The 22,728-nt window shown below is 44.6% G+C and overlaps 1 protein-coding gene across 1 annotated transcript in view; it reads right to left on the reverse strand.

The window, feature by feature from the left end:
• FRAS1 (Fraser extracellular matrix complex subunit 1) overlaps positions 1-22,728 on the reverse strand; it is a 247,286-nt gene that overhangs the window by 198,232 nt on the left and 26,326 nt on the right. The window contains exons 6-9 of the mRNA XM_083368033.1: positions 16,222-16,491; positions 10,206-10,346; positions 7,096-7,236; positions 3,713-3,886 (exon numbers count right to left, since the gene is read on the reverse strand). Coding sequence (XP_083224159.1) covers positions 3,713-3,886; positions 7,096-7,236; positions 10,206-10,346; positions 16,222-16,491 — 726 coding nt within the window. The remainder of the gene's footprint in view (positions 1-3,712; positions 3,887-7,095; positions 7,237-10,205; positions 10,347-16,221; positions 16,492-22,728) is intronic.

Below are 22,728 nucleotides of genomic sequence, written 5' to 3' on the forward strand. Positions count from 1 at the left end.
ACTGCAGAAGACAGCAATGCACACCATCATCTAAACAACTGTCACAAGAGTCCAAGGGGAAGCTCTGTCATACCCAACATTAGACACAGAGTCTAAAGTAGAACATCTGTTCTACCAAAGTTCTACTTCTTTAATTTGACTTTCTTGGACTATTTTTTAATCATGAGAATAGCTGCAGGGGATTTTGCCACATATTCCGCACGGTTTGGTAGGAGCTTTTCCTGAACGCCAATCATCTTTAAAAAAAAATACTGCAGATTTTTTTCTCCTCAAATGCCCAAGGGCTTGAGCTGCAGGAGAGCAACCTTGAACTAAAAAAGCATTAGCTGTGATGGAATATAAGAGGATGGATCTCCAGGAGGGAAGAGATACATTCCAGAGGAGTAAGAAGCAACTTGCTCCAGATAGCATGTGTGAGAGATATCACAGGATATCTCTAATAGTTCCCTAATAGTTCCCAAAGTATAGGATAGATGCGGACAGCAGAGTCTTCAGTCTTGCAATATTTTGTCTGTAGGCATGAAACAATAAAGAACTCCGCTTGGAAGAATCGCCACGTGTCATTATTGGTTTTGGGCCTGACACAAGTAGAGCAAACATGAAATCCACATTAGAACATGTTATCTTGAACAAAAATGGACAATCTTACTGCAGCCAGGCCCACATCCATCCATCCATCTCTCTCTGTGTGCCATCTATCTATCTATCTATCTATCTATCTATCTATCTATCTATCTATCTATCTATCTATCCATCCATCATCTACCCATCCATCTATTCTCTATCCATCATCTCTCCATCTATCATCTATTATCTATCTATCCATCCATCATCTACCCATCCATCTAGTCTCTATCCATCTCTCCATCCATCATCTATCTATCCACCCATCATCTACCCATCCATCCATCATCTCTCCATCATCTAGCTATCCATCATCTATTATCTATCTATCTATCTATCTATCCATCCATCCATCAATCATCTACCCATCCATCTATTCTCTATCCATCTCTCCATCCATCATCTATCTATCCACCCATCATCTACCCATCCATCCATCATCTCTCCATCATCTAGCTATCCAATCATCTATTATCTATCTATCTGTCTGTCTATCTGTCTGTCTGTCTGTCTGTCTATTCATCCATCTATCCATCATCTCTCATTCTTCATTCATCCCATCATCTATCTATCTATCATCTGTCTCTTATCTATCTATCCATCCATCATCCACAGGACCAATTACAGATGTTGATGTGATATTACTGGAATGTGCAAGATTAATTTACCTCCCTTTTCTCCCATTTTGAGATGGAGGCTTAATCATAACACCTGTGTTAATCCTATCAGAAGTCACTCTTTTTACTATTGACAGAAAGAGAGGGAATGGCATGGTGGCCTAGTGGTGAAGATGCTCGCCTCTCACTCGGAAGGTTGAGAGTTCAATCCTAGGTAGCGGCAGATGTTTCTCTCTCAGGGCACAAAGAAAAAATATCTGCTGCGAACTCCGCGTGGTGTCAGGAAGGGCATCTGGCTAGTAAATGCTCTGCTCCATCCAGTCACTCTGATTCTACCCCAAATTAAGGGATTATAAATACAATAAAAAGGGAAAAATATTGACAGAAAGAGAACAAATTTGGTGTAATAGAGTTCTAGTCTTGCTTGAGGCACAAAGCCAGCTGGTTGATCTTGGGCCAGCCCCTCTTTCTCAGCCCTAGGAAACAGGTAATGGCAAACCACTTCTGAAGACCTTGCCAAAGAAATTGCAGGGGATTGTCCAGGCAACTGCCAGGAGACAAGACTGACTTGCAGGCACTTAATAAATATGCAAACCGGACAGAAGGCATGGAAGAGTTAGTTTCACTGGCCATTTATGATCCAATTTCAACTGCCTGATTTGGGACAAGGGGTGTCTCAGGCTGCCAAAGAGGCTATAGACAATCAGAGGCTGAAAAGCTGCCTTGTGGGGATATTTTATTTCTGATTTTCCTGCCTCAAGCAGAGGTGTGAATTATTTGGTCTGCAGACTCTCCTGCAGTCTATACAGCTGTGATCTGCTAGTCTCAGCAGCCTTCCTCCTCACTCCATTTTCCCCCAATCTATATAATAAGCAAATTTGTTGCTGTGGTACATATTCTGGGTACCAATGCTGAACTGGTGCTTTTAAGAGAGAATGCGATGTGGTGTTGTTAACCAAAAACCCTTGAGCACAACAAAAGAGTTCAGAGCTGCCTTTGAACGGGCTTTGCTTCCAATGAATGTCAGGACAATCTAAACCATTTGGGGGGGGGGGAAACAACCACTTTTTTATTAGCACTTCACGTGAAGACAGTTTATTAGCCTGCTCAGGGAGATGTTGCGGAGTTATCCGGATCTGCAGAATTCCAGTTTTCAAAGTGATTAGTATGAAGGCTGCTTCAGATTTGGAGCTCAGGGGTGTGAGTGTGTTTGTGCGTGTATGTGTGTGTGTGTGAGAGAAGAGACAATATAGCACCAGTTTGAGACACTTTAACACAGCCGTCTTTTCCTGAGATTGTACAGCTGCTGTAATGGACAACCATGTGATCCTAGGAAGAGATGCGGCTGCTTTAAAGAGTGTGAGATAATGGCTTTGGTTGCACTCCTATATGCTGTAAAGCAGAGGTCCCCAACCTTTCTCAGTTGACCGAAGGCAAAGGGAGGGGGAAACATTTTACGTGCACACGTGCGCAAACGGGTCTGCGAGCGTGTGCATGATGCAAACAGGGCAGTATTAATGCCTGCACGATGCAAATGGGGCACACCAGCGCCCGTGTGACACTCGCTAGCCCTGCCATGTTTTCGCCATGCGGTTTCCCATTTTCATCTCGGCCGTGGCACTAGCACAAGTGGGGGTGAGTGCGCGCACTGGTCAGCCTGATCCACGGCCTGGTGCCCACCAGGCCACAGCCCACAGGTTGGGGACCCTTGCTGTAAAGCAACTTCTTGGAACTAAATCCTCAGTACAATGATACCTCGGTATTCGACGTGAATCGATTCTGGGAAGCATGAGTACTAAAAACTAAAAATGCCAAACAAACCAGGTAACTTACCACACAACCCTTTGTTTTGGCCAAGGAGACCTTTCTGTCTGTCCCTTTTTCCTATGTCAGCCACCTTTCCAGCATGGCTGATTTCCTGTCTGCCCTCTGCGGCCGTCCCCCTCTTCCCTTTGCAGCATGTGGAATACCAAAGAAGCAACCAGTACCGGAACAACATTTTTGCATCAAATTGCATCGAGTACCAAATTCGACAAGTTTTGAAGCAGTCAAATACCCGAGGTACCATGGTATTATACAGCCACAGTCTACAGTGAAAATCCTACAGAACATTTCCACTTCACGGCAATGTATCAAATAATAATTCTCCGCACCCACCTACTCTTACATTCTCTATATCAGAAGAGCAACCCACAAGCCACCTCTAGCTGTCATCAGCCGTCAGATTACCTAGGTTTTAAAAAGCCCAAGAACACATTTATGTTTTTGGCAGCCTTCCTTTCTGCATCAGGAAAAAAAAGTCTCAAATTTGTTGCGGTAGGCTGCCCTGAAACCCAAATTGGTGTTGGGGTGTTCGAGAAATTCAAACCCAGCTCGTTCTCCGTGTTAAACGACTGAAGCGTCACCCTTCGCACAATTTGAATTTCTCTTTTTTTCACTATCAGCTTGGGACAGAACAGATCTTCGCTCACCTTTGCAAATCCTGCCTTCGTTGCTGTAGAACTGGGCCCTGCACTGAGATAAGCAGATGCCAACGGGCCTCTCCTCAAGGCTGGTGTCTGGTTGAAGGTTCTCCTCGGGGTTCATGCACTGCGTACAGTGTGAACGTTCTGGGCCAACACATGCCCTGCAGGATGAATGGCAACCTGCAGAAGAAGAGTCGGAAACCAAACAGGACAGGTACAGACTCCAACAGAGAGTTAAGACTGCAGAGAGAACCAGCCTGCCTTCCACACAGAAGACCTGGGCATTTTATTGCGTAGTAGTGCATAGGTCAGAAGGAGGGCTGAGAAGTTTATCTACAGACCCCTCACATCCTGGACATAAAATGTTTCAACTCATCACCTCAGGACGGTGAGATAGACAGACAGATGGATGGACAGACAGAGAGTAGATGGATGGATGGATGGATGGATGGATGGATGGATGGATGGATGGATACAGAGAGATAGACAGACAGATAACCTTTATCGTCATTACTGTGGGCACACTGGCACACATTAAAAATGAAATTCTGTCGGTTGCTCTCAGAAAGTGTACACATACACAACACACATATAAACATGCTATATGCAACATATGTATATACCTACACCCTTACATATAAATACATATAAATATTAATCACTGTCCATCTTGAATACGTAGCAGAAAGGCATTACATGTCAAAACAACTAGACAGAGCGACAATTTTTCTCCCCTAGGACCATCACTCTGCTAATCATCTAATTCTCACAGTGCTATCTAATGTCTCTGTGTATTTATCATATATCATGGCTGTATTATTATTATTTATCTTTCTTATTATTTTTTACTCTTCTCCCCTCATTGGTGGTGGTATTATTATTATTATTATTATTATTATTATTATTATTATTATTATTATTATTATTATTTATTTATTATTATTATTATCATTACTCTGTTGCTTTTTATTTACTGAGAGTTTCTGCACCAGAGACAAATTCCTTGTGTGTCAAATCACCCTTGGCCAAATAAAATACTCAATTCAATCTCAAAGGTGCTTTTTCAAAAGGCAACTGGACTGTATTTTTTCCTTGTGGAAGACATTTTGCTTCTCATCCAAGAAGCTTTTTCAGTTCTGAAGGAAAGGAATAGTGAAAAATAAGACAGTCCAGTGGCCTTTTGAAAAAGCACCTTTGAGGCAGCCATGATCTGGATGACTGAGAATCTCCACAGACATATTTGATACAATGTGAAATTCACCTTAAATGAAGCTCTCTCTGTGGGAGAAAAGAGATGGCTTCTCTTTTGGGAGACACCCTAGATCAGGGGTGTCAAACTGCCGGCCCGCGGGCTGGACACGTCACGGCGAAACGGCGCCCACCCCATCGCCGGCAATGGGGAAAAAGCTCCACTACGTCGCGGGTTTCAGATGTCTGCCCTAGATCCATATTCAATGCCCAATCTCAATGCCTTCCACATATACTGAGTTCAACTTCCACAATTCCGTCAGCTTGGCCATTCCTAGGAATCTTGGGAGTTGAAGTTTACCCAACTGGAAGGTACTTAGATCGTATCTAAGCTAGCTTTTTCCCCGCAGTGAAATGATGTCGGCTATAGGAGACGACCACGCTGAGCCCAAGGGAGGGGTCAAATGCATCATCAGTCTTCAATCTCTTCATGCCCATAAGAGATCTAAGTCCAGCCAACCTTGAATTCCGTTGACTCTTATCTACCTCCGTTAGTAGTTCAGATTCTTGTAGCTGAGCATTACCATGTAATAAATCTATATTCAAGTAAATTCTATTTGTCATCTCAATAATTCACCAATTATTAGAAAAATATCTTTTGTTATATCCTTCCAAATTATATAATATAAATCAATTCTAATGGCCAAGTTTCCTTTCCCTTAGACACCTAAAAGTTAAATATAAAGTCAATTTATATCTATATCATTACAACAAATATATTCTATATGTCATCTTAATAGTTCATCAATTATTAAAATAATGTCTTTTATTATATCATTCCAAATTCTATAATATAGTTCAGAGTTATATTCTAATAGCTTAATTTTGTTTTCCCTTCTTAACAATCTAAAACCTAAATATAGAATCAGTTTATATTTTTTAAAGAGTCCCCTTGTTCATTGAAATGAACAATGTAAGTTCTGTAGACAGGATAATTACTTTTTATTGAAATAGGGAAATGTGGGTTACTCGAAAATTAAGTTTTCTTTTATGTATCACAGGCTATTCTAGGATATTTTATTGAAATTAGGTAAAACTTAAAAACAGGATATGGATATGGATATGTATAAGTGAAAATATATTGAAAATTCTTCTAATTGATTATAACACAACAAATCTATATTCAATTGAACTGCCTGGAATGCTGTGCTTGACATTGGCAGCTGTTTTCTCCCATCTCCTTCCAGCACTCCTCTCCCGGCCCATCAACATTCTCCACATCACACAACCATTTCTTTTTAGGGGGTGTCACTGAACACCGGGAGACACTTTCTAAGAAGTTGTTTCAAGACAACTTGTCCAAAAGTGGCTGATCTGAAAAAGCTGCTAAAACAGGGCTTTTCAACCTTTTCAGCCATTGTACCACTTTTAGGATATGGCAACATCCGAGTACCACCAGTCGCCTAACAAGGTGTCAAAAACTTGATGACCAAAAAAAAAAAGGAAAAAAGTGATGAAGTGTAGGTAGTCCTCGACTTACAACAATTCGCTTAGTGACTATTTGAAGTTACAATGGCACTGAAAAAGTGCCCCCCAAGCCACAGCCGAGCAAGACACCTGCCTGCCCACCCACCCGGCGGCGCTCTTCCTCCTGTTGGACGCTTTCATTGTTGTGAGCATTTCTGTTGAGGATTGGCAGCAGGGGTGGGGTGGGGGGTTGTTTGGTTTTTATTTTCCCCCCTCTGCTGGGTGGTTTCGGTCACTTCACTTCACATGACCCTGGGACACTGTGACCATCGTAAAGATGAATCAGTTGCCAAGCATTTGAATGTAAATCACAAGACCCTGGAGATGCTGCAACATTCCAGCTGATCGGCGCTTCTTCTGGAGCTCAGCGCTGATCCTGGCGCTTCCGCTGAGCCCTGACAGCCCTGCAGCTCCAGCCGTCTCTCGCTCAGGCTTGTGCGGTGCTGCCACCGGTTCAGCTCATTCCCCTCCCCCGCTACTGCTTTTCTAGGATGGCCACGTACCACCTTCCAGGTGCCAATGTACCACAGGTGGTACCCGTACCACTGGTTGAAAAGCCCTGCGCTAAACGATTTCAGGAGGAACGAAAAACTTTCCAAACGTTGGAACCGCAGGAGAGGAGGAACGGGAGAGATTTTACTCGTTGACTACAGAGATAGGGAAATCTGGGTTACCTTGACAGAGGTTGTGGTGCTGATAAAAGCCCTCTCCGCAAGCGAGGAGACACTGGCCCTGGCGGAAGGCTTGGGGAAAGGAACAGGAGGTGCACTGGGTGGACAAAGGTCCCGTACAGCTGGCGCACGAACTGTGGCAAACTGGGAACGAAGACAGAAAGAAAATGTCAATCAAACTTTTCACGATTTGAATCTGAGAGCATTGTACCCCTTGTACCGCTTTTAGGATATGGCAACATCCGAATATCAACAGTCGCCTAACAAGGTGTCAAAAACTTGATGACCAAAAAAAAAAGGAAAAAAGTGATGACGTACAGGTAGTCAGTCCTCGACTTACAACAATTCGCTTAGTGACTGTTCGAAGTTACAATGGCACTGAAAAAAGTGCCCCCCAAGCCACAGCCAAGCAAGACACCTGCCTACCCGCCCAGCAGCGCTCTTCCTCCTGTCTCAGGTTTTCATTGTTGTGAGCATTTCTGTTGAGGATTGGCAGTGGGGGTGGGGTGCAGGGGTGTTTGGTTTTTATTTCTCTCCCCCATCTGCTGGGTAGTTGCAGCAGGTTTGGGTCACTTCACATGACTCTGGGACACTGTGAGCATCATAAATATGAATCAGTTGCCAAGCTTCTGAATGTAAATCACAAGACCCTGGAGATGCTGCAACATTCCAGCTGATCAGCGCTTCTTCTGGGCTCAGCAGAAGCGCCAGGATCAGCATCGAGCTACAGCTGGAGCCTGTTGCTAATCCTGGCGCTTCCGCTCAGCCCTGAGAGCCCTGCAGCTCCAGCCATCTCTCGCTCGGGCTGCAGGAGGACAGGCTGGCCAGTGTGTGCCACCGCACCTTGGGGGGTGGGTGGGTGGGGGAATGGTACGATGCCGCGCTGCAGGCGCAAAAACAGACGGCACTGTGTTGCACAAGAACGGGGCAGGTCTAGAGATTATTACGCAAGTGTTAGCCCCAACCCATTTGCGTCATGTGTGTGCTCATGGCCTTGAGTGTGTGCATGCACATGCGCATGCACTCACACACGTGCATGTAAAATGCTTCCCCCTCCCTTTCCCTCCTGTCCGCTAACGGAGAAAGGTTGGTGCCCTCTGTTCTAGTCCAACCAGCCAGTCAAGATAGAACTGCTTGTAGTGGGGCAGAGTTGGCCTGCAGTACCGCCTTCTAACCACTGCCTTACTATGGCTCTTGTGTATGGATTGGCTCCTCCAGAAAGCTCCCTCCAACCTCTATTCCTGTATCAAATGCTATTGAACCAGACATGCCAGAAGACTCCTGTTTAGAAGCAGCTCATCAGTATTCCAGAAAGACTTCAGCAGCTGATTTAAGCAAAAGATCTATTTGTTATGCAAAACAACAACACTAAACAGCAAGCCAGCTTGTTTTTAAATAAGATTTCCTACTCCCTGACCATTTAATACTAGCGCTGATTTCAATGAAACTAAAAAGCAAGAGTCATGTAGTCTTCACAAAATGAAGCATGAAACATATATATATATATATATATATATATATATATATATATATATATATATATATATATATGTATGTATGTATGTATGTATGTATGTGTATATATATATATATATATATATATATATATATATGTATATATATATATGTATGTATATATGTATATATATATGTATATATATATATATATGTATATATATGTATATATATATGTATGTATATATATATGTATGTATATATATATATATATATATATATATATAGAGAGAGAGAGAGAGAGAGATGAAGAAGAAGAAGAAGAAGAAGAAGAAGAAGAAGAAGAAGAAGAAGAAGAAGAAGAAGAAGAAGAAGTTGGAAGGGACCTTGGAGGTCATCTAGTCCAACCCCCTGGCCCGTCTCTTCTTTAAAACTTCCAGTGTTGGTGCATTCACAGCTTCTGGAGGCAGGTTGTTCCACTGGTTAATTGTTCTCACTGTCAAGAAGTTTCTCCTTAGTTCTAGGTTGCTTCTCTCCTTGACTAGTTTCCATCTGTTGCTTCTTGTCCTGCCTTCAGGTGCTTTGGAGTATATCTTGAGTCCCTCCACTTTGTGGCAGCCCCTGAGATACTGGAACACTGCTATCATGTCACCCCACTTCATATTGAAGTGATTGTATATATATGATGCATACATACACACATATATATACATGTAGTCCTCGCCTCATGATCACAATTGAGCTCAAAACATCTATTGCTAATGGGATCCTTGTATACTATACCAGAAGGTATAGTATAGGTGGTACCTTCTCAATAGTAGCAACTGTGAGAGGGATCTCGGAGTCCTAGTGGACAATCACATAAATATGAGCCAGTCGTGTGCTGCAGCTGCCAAAAAAGCCAACACAGTGCTAGACTGCATTAACAGAGGGAGAGATATCAAGATCATGTGAAGTATTGACACCACTTTACAAGGCCTTGGTAAGGCCACACTTGGAATACGGCATCCAGTTTTGGTCACCACGATGTAAAAAAGATGTTGAGACTCTAGAAAGAGTACAGAGAAGAGAAACGATGATCAGGGGACTGGAGGCTAAAATATATAAAAAACGGTTGCTGGAATTGGGTATGTCTAGTTTAATGAAGAGAAGGACGAGGGGTGACATGATAGCAGTGTTCCAATATCTCAGGGGCTGCCACAAAGAAGAGGGAGTCAAGCTATTCTCCAAAGCGCCTGAAGGCAGGACAAGAAGCAATGGAAGGAAACTAACCAAAGAGAGAAGCAGTCTAGACTTAAGGAGAAATTTCCTGACAGTTAGAACAATTAACCAGTGGAAGAACCTGCCTCAAGAAGCTGTGAGTGCTCCAACACTGGAAGTTTTTAAGAAGAGACTGGACAGCCATTTGTCTGAAATGGTATAGGGTTTTCTGCCTTAGCAGGGGGTTGGACTAGATGACCTCCAAGGTCCCTTCCAACTTTATTATTATTATTATTATTATTATTATTATTATTATTATTATTATTATTATTATTATTATTATTATTATTATCATTATCATTATCATTAGGAACTGCTAGGAACTGAAATTGAGCAATAACTGGAGGACAAATGTTCAGTGCTCCAACCTATTTACAACAAAACCCCAAGAATCTTACCTCTGCATTTGTGAGAACCATCTGCATAGTAGCCATAGGGACATTCTGACATGCAGTTACCATCAAGCAGAACACGGTCTGAAGCACAGGATAAACATCTCAGCGGGTCCGGATAACATATTTCACACCCTTCATGGCAAGCTGGTAAAGAGGAGACTCCAATTACCAATAAGTGAAAGTCAAGGTTTCCCCTTTCCACTCATGTCTGACTCTAAGGGGGGGGGGGGCGTGCTCATCTCCATTTCTTAGCCAAAGGAGCCAGTGTTGTCTGAAGACACTTCCAGGGTCATGTGGCTGGCATGACTATATGCTGAGGCACACAGAACACTGTTATCTTCCCACTGAAGTGGTACCTATTTATCTACTTGCACTTGCATGCTTTCGAACTGCTAGTTGGGCGGGAGCAGCGGCAAGGAACGGGACCTTTCCCCACTGTGCAGAGCTCAGGTCTTGAACCCAGGCTGTCAACCTTCCGGCTGACAAGCTCAGCATCTTTAACCACTGAGCCATCCCATCATGCAGTACTCGGGTCTTGAACCCAGGCTCTCAGCGTTCCAGCTTTTTAGCTGTTGAGCCGTTGCATTCCACTTAGATGAAGGAGAATATTTGTAGCTAGGCGTTGAAATGAGATGTCAAGGTAATGGTTTAGAACAGGGGTGTCAAACTCGCTACATCACGGAACGTGTTGCAACGTATTGCGACTTTCCCCCCATTGCTGGCAATGGGGTGGGCGCAGTTTTAGCATGATGCAATCGGCCCGCGGGCCGGCAGTTTGACATCCCTGATTTAGAAGCTAACCAACTGGTGTAAGATGTATGATGCAATGATGAGAACGACTCAGCAGGATCTAAGTCCCTTTAAGAGCCAGCTGGGTCTGTGTCCCTTTAAGAGCTTTCTATAAAAGGGAAGGCTCAGCAGATGTGTCCTCTCTTTTCTGTTTCCTGCTGTAACTGCTGTGTGTTAGACAGTGCTGTATTAACATGGGTATGTATATTGTTTCTGGTGTATGATATTGTAGATAATGCATGATAAACCACCACTTAATATAGAGCACTGTTTACTATGTTTACTCCTGCGTTATCTCAGCACAATAAAACTGCGCATGCTCTGACATGAGAGGCCCTTGGTGCCTTTTGAGCTTGGTTGTTTTCCTGCAGACGTTTCGTTATGCAAACCAGGTAACGTCATCAGTGCATTGATAATGCTACCTAGCTTGGGTGACGAAACGTCTGGAAGGAAATAACCAAGCTCAGAGAGCACCAAGGACCCCTCACACCAATTAGGGCAGGGGTGTCAAACTCGCAACGTCACGTGACGTGTTGCAACGTATCACAATTTTTTTCCCCATTGTCGGCAATGGGGTGGGTGCGGTTTCGGCATGACGGATCCAGCCCGCGGGCCGGCAGTTTCACACCCCTGAATTAGGGTGTTGAGTTTACCAAGACAGGAAGGAGAAAAGTCCAGGCTCTCGGTGGACAGAGGCAGAAGAGGGGGGGGGGGAAACACCAGAATGCATGCTGCAATGCGGTGGTGCACATTGTTCCTTGCAATTGCTGAGCCAGTAGATAAGAGCCGGTCATTAGGTCATAATGTCAGAACGCACATTTTGGTGTCATCCGAGTTAGGAATATGGGCAGAAGCAATGGATTAGTTACTGGACTACCGCAGACAATTTAAACTTGAAGGGTTTCGAAAAGGGGGGAAGGCATCCCATCCCCAGTGTTGCTTGGTCAGCCACATTTGACAGCTTCCTCTCATGGCTAAACAGCTGTAAAAAAAATAGGAGATATGTGGAGCAAGATATGGAATTCCTATGCCTTTGGAATTTGGTCCAAGGACCTTCTTCTCCACAGCGCTTCATCCTCGGCTAGACAGAATCCACGCCCACTTCTCTAAGTCTCTTAAATAAATAAAATAAATAAATAAACCTTTATTGTCAAAGTACAACATGTGTACATTGAGATTAGCTGAGCCTCCCCCCCCCTGTGCTCTCTCCCCCCCAACACACAGTGACAACAAACTCTCCATCCCACCACACCATGTGAACCAACTACACCACACACCGGCCTCCAAAGTCAATTCTGCATAAGATTATGTCCCATTTAAAAGCCTAACAGCCCACGGATAAAAGCTATTTTTCAGCCTGTTGGTATGGCTGGCTATACTCCTATATCTCCTACCGGATGGTAGGAGAGTAAAGAGATACCGTCCAGGGTGTGAGTCATCCCTGAGAATCTTCCTCACTCTTCCAAGGCAACGAGCCCTGGCGATGTCATCCAGTGGTGTCAGGGAACAGCCCACAATGTCTTGTGCTGTGCTCACTACCCTCTGTAATACTTTCCTGTCCGCGGATGTCAGACCAGCGTACCAAACCACAATACCATACGAGAGGACGCTCTCTACAGTAGACCGGTAAAAGAGGGTCATTAGCTGTTGTTCTACCCTGTTCTTCCGCAAGACCCTAAGAAAGTGAAGCCTCTGTTGGGCCTTTCTAGCCACCTGAGTTGTGTTAACTTTCCAGGTCAGATCTCCACAGAGATAGACTCCCAGAAATTTAAAGGAGGAAACTCTCTCCACACAGTCCTCCCCGATGTAAAGTGGGGCAGGTTCCTCCTTTTTTTCTCCGGAAGTCTAACACCATCTCTTTCGTCTTGCCGATGTTTAGGTGCAAGTTGTTGTTACTACACCATATGGATAGTTTTTGTACCTCCGCCCTATATGCTGTCTCATCCCCACCTGTAATGAGACCCACCACAGTTGTATCATCTGCAAACTTGATTATCGCAGTGGATGGGTCACATGATACACAATCATAAGTGTATAAAGAGTACGGGTAGGGGCTAAGCACACAGCCCTGTGGCGTGCCGGTGCAAAGCTTCAGGGGGGTGGACAAAGCAGAGCCGACCCTCACTGTTTGTAACCGATCCCTAAGAAAGTCTTGAATCCAATCGCAGATGGCGGGGGAGAATTTCAATTCAGTCAGCTTCTCGATGAGAATGCTCGGCAAAATGGTGTTGAAAGCCGAGCTGTAGTCAACAAAAAGCATCCTGACGTAACTTCCAGGTCTCTCGAGATGACTTGCTACAGAGTGTAAAGCAGTAGCTATGGCATCGTCTGTCGACCTATTTCCCCTGTAGGCAAATTGTGGAGGTAAAAAAGTGCTGGAGAGCAGGGGCAGATGGGAAAGTCTTCCCCCTCTCAGAGTAAGACCACTATGAATGCCCAGCAGCCTGAATGATGCATTGACTTGGATGATGCAAAACTGATTTATTTAACAACATTATTTTCATGGAGCTATAGAGGTAGTCCTCATTAAGCACCTGACCTGCTTAGCAAAAGCCTACAATTATGATGATGATTAAAAAAGTAACTTTCTAATCGCCTGCACTGACAACTTTCGCAGATCTGTAAAGCAAAGGAAAGTTGTAGGAGGATCATAAGGACAGCTGTAGTTTTTTTTCTTCCTTCCTTCCTTCCTTCCTTCCTTCCTTCCTTCCTTCCTTCCTTCCTTCCTTCCTCCCTCCCTCCCACTTTTACTTTACTTTACTATCAAACTTGTATGCCAAAAGTGACAATAACTGCTTAATGAATTTCACTTAATGAAATTGCCAATCCTAATTGTGGTCACTAAAGAAGGACTCGCCGTATATTCAAAGGGAGGAAGCAATATTTTGTTTGTTTTTGCAGCCAAGGGCCATGTTTTAAAATTTAAAATAAACTTGGCTAGTTCACAGCTGCACATGGCCTCCAAAAGTGAACCAAACCAAAATACTCTGGGATGGGGGATTGGGAATAAAGAGACAAAATGGGCACTTTAAAGCTTCTAAGAGGTATAAGGCACTCATTGTATCACTGGCCCCTTGTACTGTAGTTCCCATATACTACCCCAATTGCTTTGGAGGGTGGTGGTGCTCGAAGCATATTTAGAAGAAAACTAGGAACATCTAAGGGACGCGGTGGCTCAGTGGGTTAGGACGCTGAGCTTGTCGATCAGAAGGTCGGCAGTTTGGCGGGTCGAATCCCGAGTGCCGCATAACAGAGTGAGCGCCTGTTACTCGTCCCAGCTTCTGCCAACCTAGCAGTTCGAAAGCAGGTAAAAATGCAAGTAGAAAAATAGGGACCACGACGGTGGGAAGGTAACAGCGTTCCGTGCGCCTTTGGCGTCTAGTCATGCCGGCCACATGACCACGGAGACGTCCTCGGACAAGCGCTGGCTCTTCGGCTTTGAAACGGAGATGAGCACCGGCCCCTAGAGTCGGAAACGACTAGCACGCATGTGCGGGGGAACCTTTACCTTTAGCTTTCTTAGGAACATCTGGAGGGGATTTTTTAAAAAAATCAAAATAATAGCTGCAAAGCTCTGGTGTGTTTTTTTTTAACGTGCATTGCAAATTCTTAACATCATTTCACCTATTTTAGTGTATTTTTACAACCGCTGGGGACAGGACCCGATTTCAACCCTCAACAAACGTAAAAAAAGAGGCTCAGAACAGTCTCTCTAGGGAGGCAAAGGTAAGGGGCAGTCTTACATCTGAAACAGCATTTCTCGCTGGGATCCTTACAGGTAAGCTAAGGAATATAAGGGCTGGAGTGTCTTCAGGAGGAGTGGGAAGGTTAAACGAACATTAAGAGGGCAGCCACAGCCCTTAATCAAACCCCGGTTCCTTTTTTTATATTTGTGTTACACCTGCAACACACACAAACAAAGGAGCAGGGTTTCAACTGTGCAATCACAGGCACTTCTTTATATTTTATGTATGTATACACATACACACACACACACACACACACACACACACACACACACACACACATATCCATCACAGATAGTCCTCGAATTACAACCATTTGTTTAGTGGCCATTTGAAGTTACAACGGCACTAAAAAAAAGTGACTTAGGACCGTTTTTTGCAGTTAAGACTGTTCCAGCATCCCTTGGCAACTGACTCCTATTTATGACGGTTGCTGGTTCCCAGGGTCATGTGATCACCTACTGCAACTTCCTGATGAGCAAAATCAGTGGGGAAGCCAGATTCACTTAACAACCGTGTAACTGACTTAGCCACTGCCGTGATTCAGTTAACAACCGTGCCAAGAAAACTCACTCAATAACTGTCTTGCTTAGCAGCAGAAATTTTGGGCTCAGTTGTGGTCGTAGGTTTGAGGACTACCTGTACTGGGCGCTGCTGGAATGTATGGGGGGGGGAAATTCATTTATCCTTTCATTGATGCTGTATGAGGGTGAGTCCCCAATGGCTCTGCCTCTATTAAAATTCCCCAAGAGGGCTTGAAAAGGAGTGGCGTTTAACACCAAATATTTAAGCTAGCAGGTGTGGCCCTCTTCTGCTAATAAATCCACCCTTAACTCCAGATATTATTATGTTTGCTGTCTGGTTAAACAAAGTTTTCCCTCAGAAGAGTGACTATGAAGTTAAAGGAATGCCTCACCCTGAGGCAACGGGGAAGTGGGCGAGTCTGCTGTGAAGAGATCGGAGGCACTATGAAAAACTCTTCAAAAAAGGGTGGTTTCATATATTTGGTGCGTTTGTTGCTTTCTCTCTTCCACAGACACTCACATACACACATACAGGTAGTCCTCGACTTACAACAGTTCATTTAGCGACCGTTCAAAGTTACAGCGGCACTGAAAAAAGCAACTGAAGGACCAATTTTTCAAGACCTTTGCAGCATCCCCGTGGTCCCGTGACGACAATTCAGATGCTTGGTAACTGACACATATTTCATGATGGTTGCAGCGTCCCGGGGTCACGTGATCCCTTTCTGCGACCTTCTGACAAGCAAAGTCAATGGAGAAGCCAGGCTCACTGCCACGATTCACTTAACCACTGAGGCCCAAAAGGTCATAAAATGGAGCACAAATCTCACTTAGCCAATGTCTCACTTAAGCAACAGAAATTTGGGGCTCAGTTGCGGTCATAAATCGAGGACTACCTGTACTCTCAACAGCAATGGAGGGAGGGGGAAAGCTTACACACACACACACACACACACACACACACACGCACACACAGAGCCAAGATTATCACCCCCCCATATGGGGTAAACAGCTGCATGGATCTCAACAGCTGTCCCTGCTTATAGGTGAAATAAAGACTTTGCACACAATGGGGGTGTCTCTTACCTCTGCAAACCCCATCCATAACGTAGAACCGCTGTCCGCAATTAGCCACGCACGTGCCTTCCAGTAACACAAGAGACGGGTCTTGGCAGCTGGAACAGTTGTTTGCCGTGGGACCCCGGCACGTAGCACAGGATCCGTGGCAAGCTGGAGGCAAAGGAAAACATTTCCAAGTCAATTAGAGCCTCTCCTTTACTGTGCTCAGCAGGTATCAATTACTCTTAAAGCTCAAAGAAGACCACCTAGCTAGATTAAGGGGGAGAGGAGAAGAAAGCAAGGAGAAGAGAGATTCAGATCTGGAAAAGGGGATCGTAAGTGAATTGGAACACTACAAAGAGCGTCTCCAGACCCACTCTAGGAAGAAATCCGTGCAGCCATTCTCCTGATGGCCAACTGATAGTCACAACCCCTGATAAACAGCCATTCCTCCAAGATTATTCATGCCCGCATCACTTCCTGTCTTGATTATTGTGCTCTCCATGGGGCTTCCCTTGAAAAGCTTCTATTGGTTCAAAATGCAGCGACCCACATGGTTCTATACAAGCTTGGATTTGCGGATATATCACCTCTCTTATAGATGCTATATTGGCTGCCGATTTGCTTCTGGGTCCAATTCAAGGTCCTGGGGGGCAGCGTGCCCCCTTGAAAGCCCTACATCATGGGTCCCCAGCTTGCAGCCTGACAGTAGGCCGTAGGCTGCTGGCCAACAGGCTGCGGGACAGGCTGGCCAGTGCGCGCATACACCTCTACTCGCGCTAGCACCGCGGGGCTCAAAAACAGGATGCCACACCTCGCAGGGCAAAAAACAGGCCGCTGCCGCACCTCAGGATGTGAAAACAGGCCGCTGCTGCACCACAGGGTGTGAAAACGGGATGCTGCCGTGCCTCGGTGTGTGAAAACGGATGCCGCGCCACTGTACTGCACGTAAACTGGCCAACGCCGCACCTCAGGGCACAAAAATGGGATGCCACTGCATCTCAAGATGCAGAAACAGGGCACTGTGCGGAAGAACGGGACAGGGCTAGCAAGTATCACGCAAGCGCTAGCCCTGCCCCACTCACGTCATGTGCATGCTTGCGGCCCCATACACGCGTGCGTGCGTAAAATGCTTCCCCCTCCCTTTCTCTCCAGTTCGCCAACCAAAAAAGGTGGGTGACCTCTGCCCTACATGGCCTGGAGCTAGGTGATTTGAAGGCCTACTCTTTTCCCAGTTATATTTACCTGACCCACCAGAGTGGGGAGGCAGGGGATGTCAAGGTCCCCTCCCTTAAGCAGCTCCATCTAGTGCTGGGGTGTCAAACTTGCAACATCACGTGATGTGTTGTGACATATCGTGACTTTTTTTCCCATTGCCAGCTATGGGGCGGGCACAGTTTCGGCATGACGCATCCGGCCTGCAGGCCAGCAGTTTCACACCCCTGATCTGGTGAGACCAAAAAGAAAGGCCTCCCCTGTGATGGCTTCTTCTCTGTGGTACATCATCCTTGCAGAAGTAAGATTGGCCCCCACTTTGACACGCTTTCAAAATGCCCTGAAGACATGGTTTTGGGAATGAAATATATGTAACCCAGGATGATGTTGCGGGATCCAATCAGAATCGGTCACCGGGACCAAAGGTTTTGTCTTCCGAGGTTTTGGACTCGTGCTGGACCCCGTCCTGAGGGCGCTTCTCTCTGGCAGCGTGTGTGCTGTGGGGTATTTATCGTGCTTGTTGTAAGTGGCTTTTTAGATGTTGCTTGAGGTGTGTTGATGCCTGGCTATTAAGTCGCTGGTTGTTATATCCATGTGCTGCCAAGCCCTCTCCTCCTAAGTACTTGATAGGCTGGTGGTAAATCAGCACTCCTGTTGACTGACGAGGGGCCTGTTTCCCAGGCTTCATTCTCAACTTCCCTGGCTTTTTTGTGCCTGCTCGTCCAACAATCTTAGTACCTGCAAAATTGAATGGGTGTCCTTGTTCATTGCAGGCTGAGGCTCTTAATGAGTTTGGGTCTCCTTGTGTTCCTGCAATCTGGTGGTTAGATGGTTACATGGTTTTGGCAACAGGCCTGGGGACCTCACTGTGATATGGAGCCCATCAACTGGTTGGCCTGATTCTTGTTGCTGGGGATGGGGGGTGATTGTTTTTTGTATTGGGGTTTTATTTCTGTAAGCTGCCTGGAGTCACCATGAGGGAGGAAGGAAGATGGGTGGATGGGAGAGGAAGAGAGGGAAGGGAGGAGAGGAGAGGAGAGGAGAGGAGAGGAGAGGAGAGGAGAGGAGAGGAGAGGAGAGGAGAGGAGAGGAGAGAGGAAGGAAGGAAGGAAGGAAGGAAGGAAGGAAGGAAGGAAGGAAGGAAGGAAGGAAGGAAGGAAGGAAGGAAGGAAGGAAGGAAGGAAGGAAGATGGGTGGATGGGAGAGAGGAAGAGAGGGGAGGGGAGGGGAATGAAGGAAGATGGGTGGATGGGAGAGAGGAAGAGAGGGAGAGAGGGAGGGAGGGAAGGAAGGAAGGAAGGAAGGAAGGAAGGAAGGAAGGAAGGAAGGAAGGAAGGAAGGAAGGAAGGAAGGAAGGAAGGAAGACGGGTGGATGATGGAGGAGGAGAGGAGAGGAGACGAGAGGAAAGGGAAGGAAGGAAGGAAGGAAGGAAGGAAGGAAGGAAGGAAGGAAGGAAGGAAGGAAGGACTTTTTAAAATTTTCTGTTCCTAGGCATTGTGCACTTTAAACCAATGCCCTCTTGATTAACACACTAAATACTTCTGGTTTTTAAAAATAGGTTTGAGGGCCACAAAAGGCCAGCTGGCCAAAATCAATCCTTCAGCACTCAGGCCCAGGAGGAATGAAGAGTGACTCTGAATATACCGAAGGGCCAAGGGACAGTTTCTGTGTGTTTCCTGGAAAGGTTAATGCAGTATCTCCTGCTGAATGTCATTCCATGAAATAAAGGGAGATCACAGACTGCAGGCCATATTTAGAAAGCCGAGGGGGAGAACAAGGAAATTTTATTTATGGCACTTGTAATGATTGTGGCATGTTAAGTCCTGTGCTGCCAGAATTTACATCAGAGCTTTTTTTAGCTATTGTTTTTTTTTTTAAAAAAAATTAATTATACCCCTGCTCATCCAAATGTTCTAAACTTTATTTTTAATTCCCCAGCCAGGCACGTATCTGCTTACGAGAGAGGCAAAATATCATCCTGACTTGGTGTGAGGGTGAGGGATATAACCCACCCCACCCACCCACCCCATATAAATTCATAGATGGTAGGAAAATCCTAAATTGGTAATTTACAACCAGGATCAGTAATTTAGTAGTTTACCCTCTGGCTCTACAACAATAAATTGTGAAAGTGGGGTCAAAGTGAAACATCACTCCATTGCAATCATGCTAAACTTATGATTTTATAGTCTTGGGGGGGGCACTCAAATCTGGCTGTTTTATTAAAGCTAAGCAGATTTCAGTCTAGGCAGCATCTGAACCAAAGGCCTCCGAGGGTGATTTTTACACAGGTTGCCCAAAAGAGAAAAAAGATAATAAGATCAGCCACAGAAGACACAGCAAATGTCTCCAATGAAATACTACAACACTTTAAAAGCAGAATTATTAGCAGAAATGGCGTCTAGCCAGGGTTGCAACCAGGAAAGCTATTAAGCTTCTGTACCATCTAGGTTTGGCTATATTTCCAAGTGTGTTTATTTATTTGCTTTACAGAGAGAAATACAAAACACGGAGAGAAGGAGGGGGAAAAAAGCAAAATATATGAAAAGAAAACCCAATAACGAACTTAATAAAAAAAACCAACAGAGAAATAAAACCAGAAAGAAGGCAGAAACTATTGATTTTGGGCAGGGGGTCTTCAAATTTGGCCCTTTTATGACTTGTGGACTTCAACTCCCAGAATTCCTCAGCCAGGCACAATGGCTGAAAGTCCCCAAGTCATAAAAGGGCCAAGTTTGAAGACCCCTGATCTATGGCATAAAACACATATCCATCAAATTTCAAACAAGTTTCTAAACCTGCATTAACGAGCATAAATGACGATTTTTGCAAAACATCCTTAAGTCGATGCCAAAGGAAAACTTACCCAGTCATTTATTTATAGATATATGAGGCTGAATTTTTTTTTAAAATTAATTTGTTGGGTTTGTTTGTTTGGCTCCCCATCTTGCAAGCGTTACAGGTAGTCCTCAACATATGACCACAATTGAGCCCAACATTTCTGTTGCTAAGCGAGACAGTTGTTAAGTGAGCTTTGCCCCATTTCATGACCTTTCTTGCCACGGTTGTTAAGTGAGTCACTGCTACTGTTAAGTCAGTAACACGGCTGTTAGGTGACTCTGGTTTTACCCGTTGACTTTGCTTGTCAGGAGGTCGCAAAAGGAGATCACATGATCCTGGGACACCACAGCCGTCATAAATATGAGTCAGTCGCCAAGCATTCCAATTTTGATCATGTGACCATGGGGATGCTGCAACAGTTGAAGATGCGAAAAATGTTTACAAGTTATTTTTTTCACTGCTGTTGTGACTTCAGTCACTAAGTGAACTGTTGTAAGTTGAGGACCACCTGTATTGATTGATTATGCCATCCAAGTGTCAGAGCATGCACCGTCCTGTTGCACTGAGATAACCCATTAAACAGTGGTTCATATTAAATGGTGGTTTATCTTACACTAGCTACAATATCACACACCAGGAACAATATACATACACGTGTTAATACAGCAGGATCCAACAAACCACAATTACAGCAGGAAACGGGAGAGAGAGAACGCAGCAGCCAAGCCTTCCTTTTATACAAAGGCTCATAAAGGTACAGAGACCCTGCTGGCTCTTAAAGAGACATAGACCCTGCTGAGTCATTCCCAACATTACATAGTACATCTCACATTACATAAGCTGGTTAGCTGTTAAATTATTACCTTGACACAAAGCCCTGTGGACTCTTAGCTTGCCCACTGATGTTGCTTGTCAGAAGGTCAAGCAAAAAGTGATCACATGGTCCCGAGATACTGCAACCGTCACTTTTTTCACTGCTGTTGTAACTTTAAATAGTCACTAAATGAATGATTGTAAGTTAAGGACTATTCTGTATTCTGGGTGATTAATGACAATCCAGCAAGACAATATAATGAAACTTCACTCAACAAAACCAAGGGAAAGAGTTAAATTGTTTTAATGAAGGAGTCAATAGTGACCTACTGTCACCCCTAGAGGGTAGACCAACTTAGGAAACCAATGTCACATGGGCCTAAAACTCTTTTTATTAGAATGGCTGTAGTAACAAAATATATTACAGCTATATTCCCTCTTTCACTTCTATCCTTCTCTAATATTAGGATTCAAATCAGTTTTTGATATAAAAGCACCTTTAAAATCAAATCCCTTCCCTACGCTAACTAAAGCTCAAACCTTAGTCGCCTCAATCTGGTCCAGATTAAAAAAAAACTGCAGGTAGTCTCAATTTATGTCAAGCCACTTAGCAGTGGGTTCACTTAACAAATGCAGCACTTATGACCGTCACAACATACGACGGTAATGGGCAAGCCCCACTACAGTCGAACGTTGAGGATTACCTGCACGGCAGTGTTTTAAAGGCAGGTATCCGGAAACCAAATCAAAGGCAGTTTCTGGCCTTGTCGCCGTCACAAAATGAGGCAGGTGATGGACCACCAAGGGAATGGCAAAAGATAAAGGGGGGGGGAATGTAGAGGATGTGCTTTGTGAGATATGCTTGTTGGGAAAGTGTTCTTGCAAGTTGCAGGTCCTAAATTGTGGCACACCTGCATTCTGTAAAGAACAAAAGGGCGATGAAGATTTATGGCGTCTTCCACCTGCTTGCTCAAATGCCAAACTTGATGGATTGACCGAATTGCAGAGTTTACAGTGTGCTCAATCTACAAGATTCTTGATGATGTATTCTAAACAAGCAAACACAATAGCTTGCAACAGTGAAGAATATCTGTAGCTCGGGGTGTTGCTGAGTAAAACTGAATGAACCTTTATTGTCAAAGTTCAACCATGTATACATTGAGATTGGCTGAGCCTCCCTTCGTGCCCCCCCACACACAACTCACACTGACAACAAACCCACCATCTTGTTACACCATGTGAGCTAATTGCACAACACACTGAGCTCACAAGTCAATCATACATAAAATTATAAAATTATTTCCCATTCAAGAGCCTGACAGCCCATGGATAGAAGCTGTTCTTCAGCCTGTTGGTATGGCTGGCTATACTCCTGTATCTCCTACCCGATGGTAGGAGAGTAAAGACATACCGACCATTTGTTAAATGGGTTTTGCCCCATTTTATGACCCTTCTCGCCACATTTGTCAAGCAACTCACTGCAGTTAAGTCAGCAACACCGTCGCTAAGTGAATCTGGCTTCCGCATTGACTTGGCTA

Source organism: Vipera ursinii (assembly GCF_947247035.1).
Source record: "Vipera ursinii genome assembly, chromosome: 7".
NCBI lineage: Eukaryota > Metazoa > Chordata > Lepidosauria > Squamata > Viperidae > Vipera > Vipera ursinii.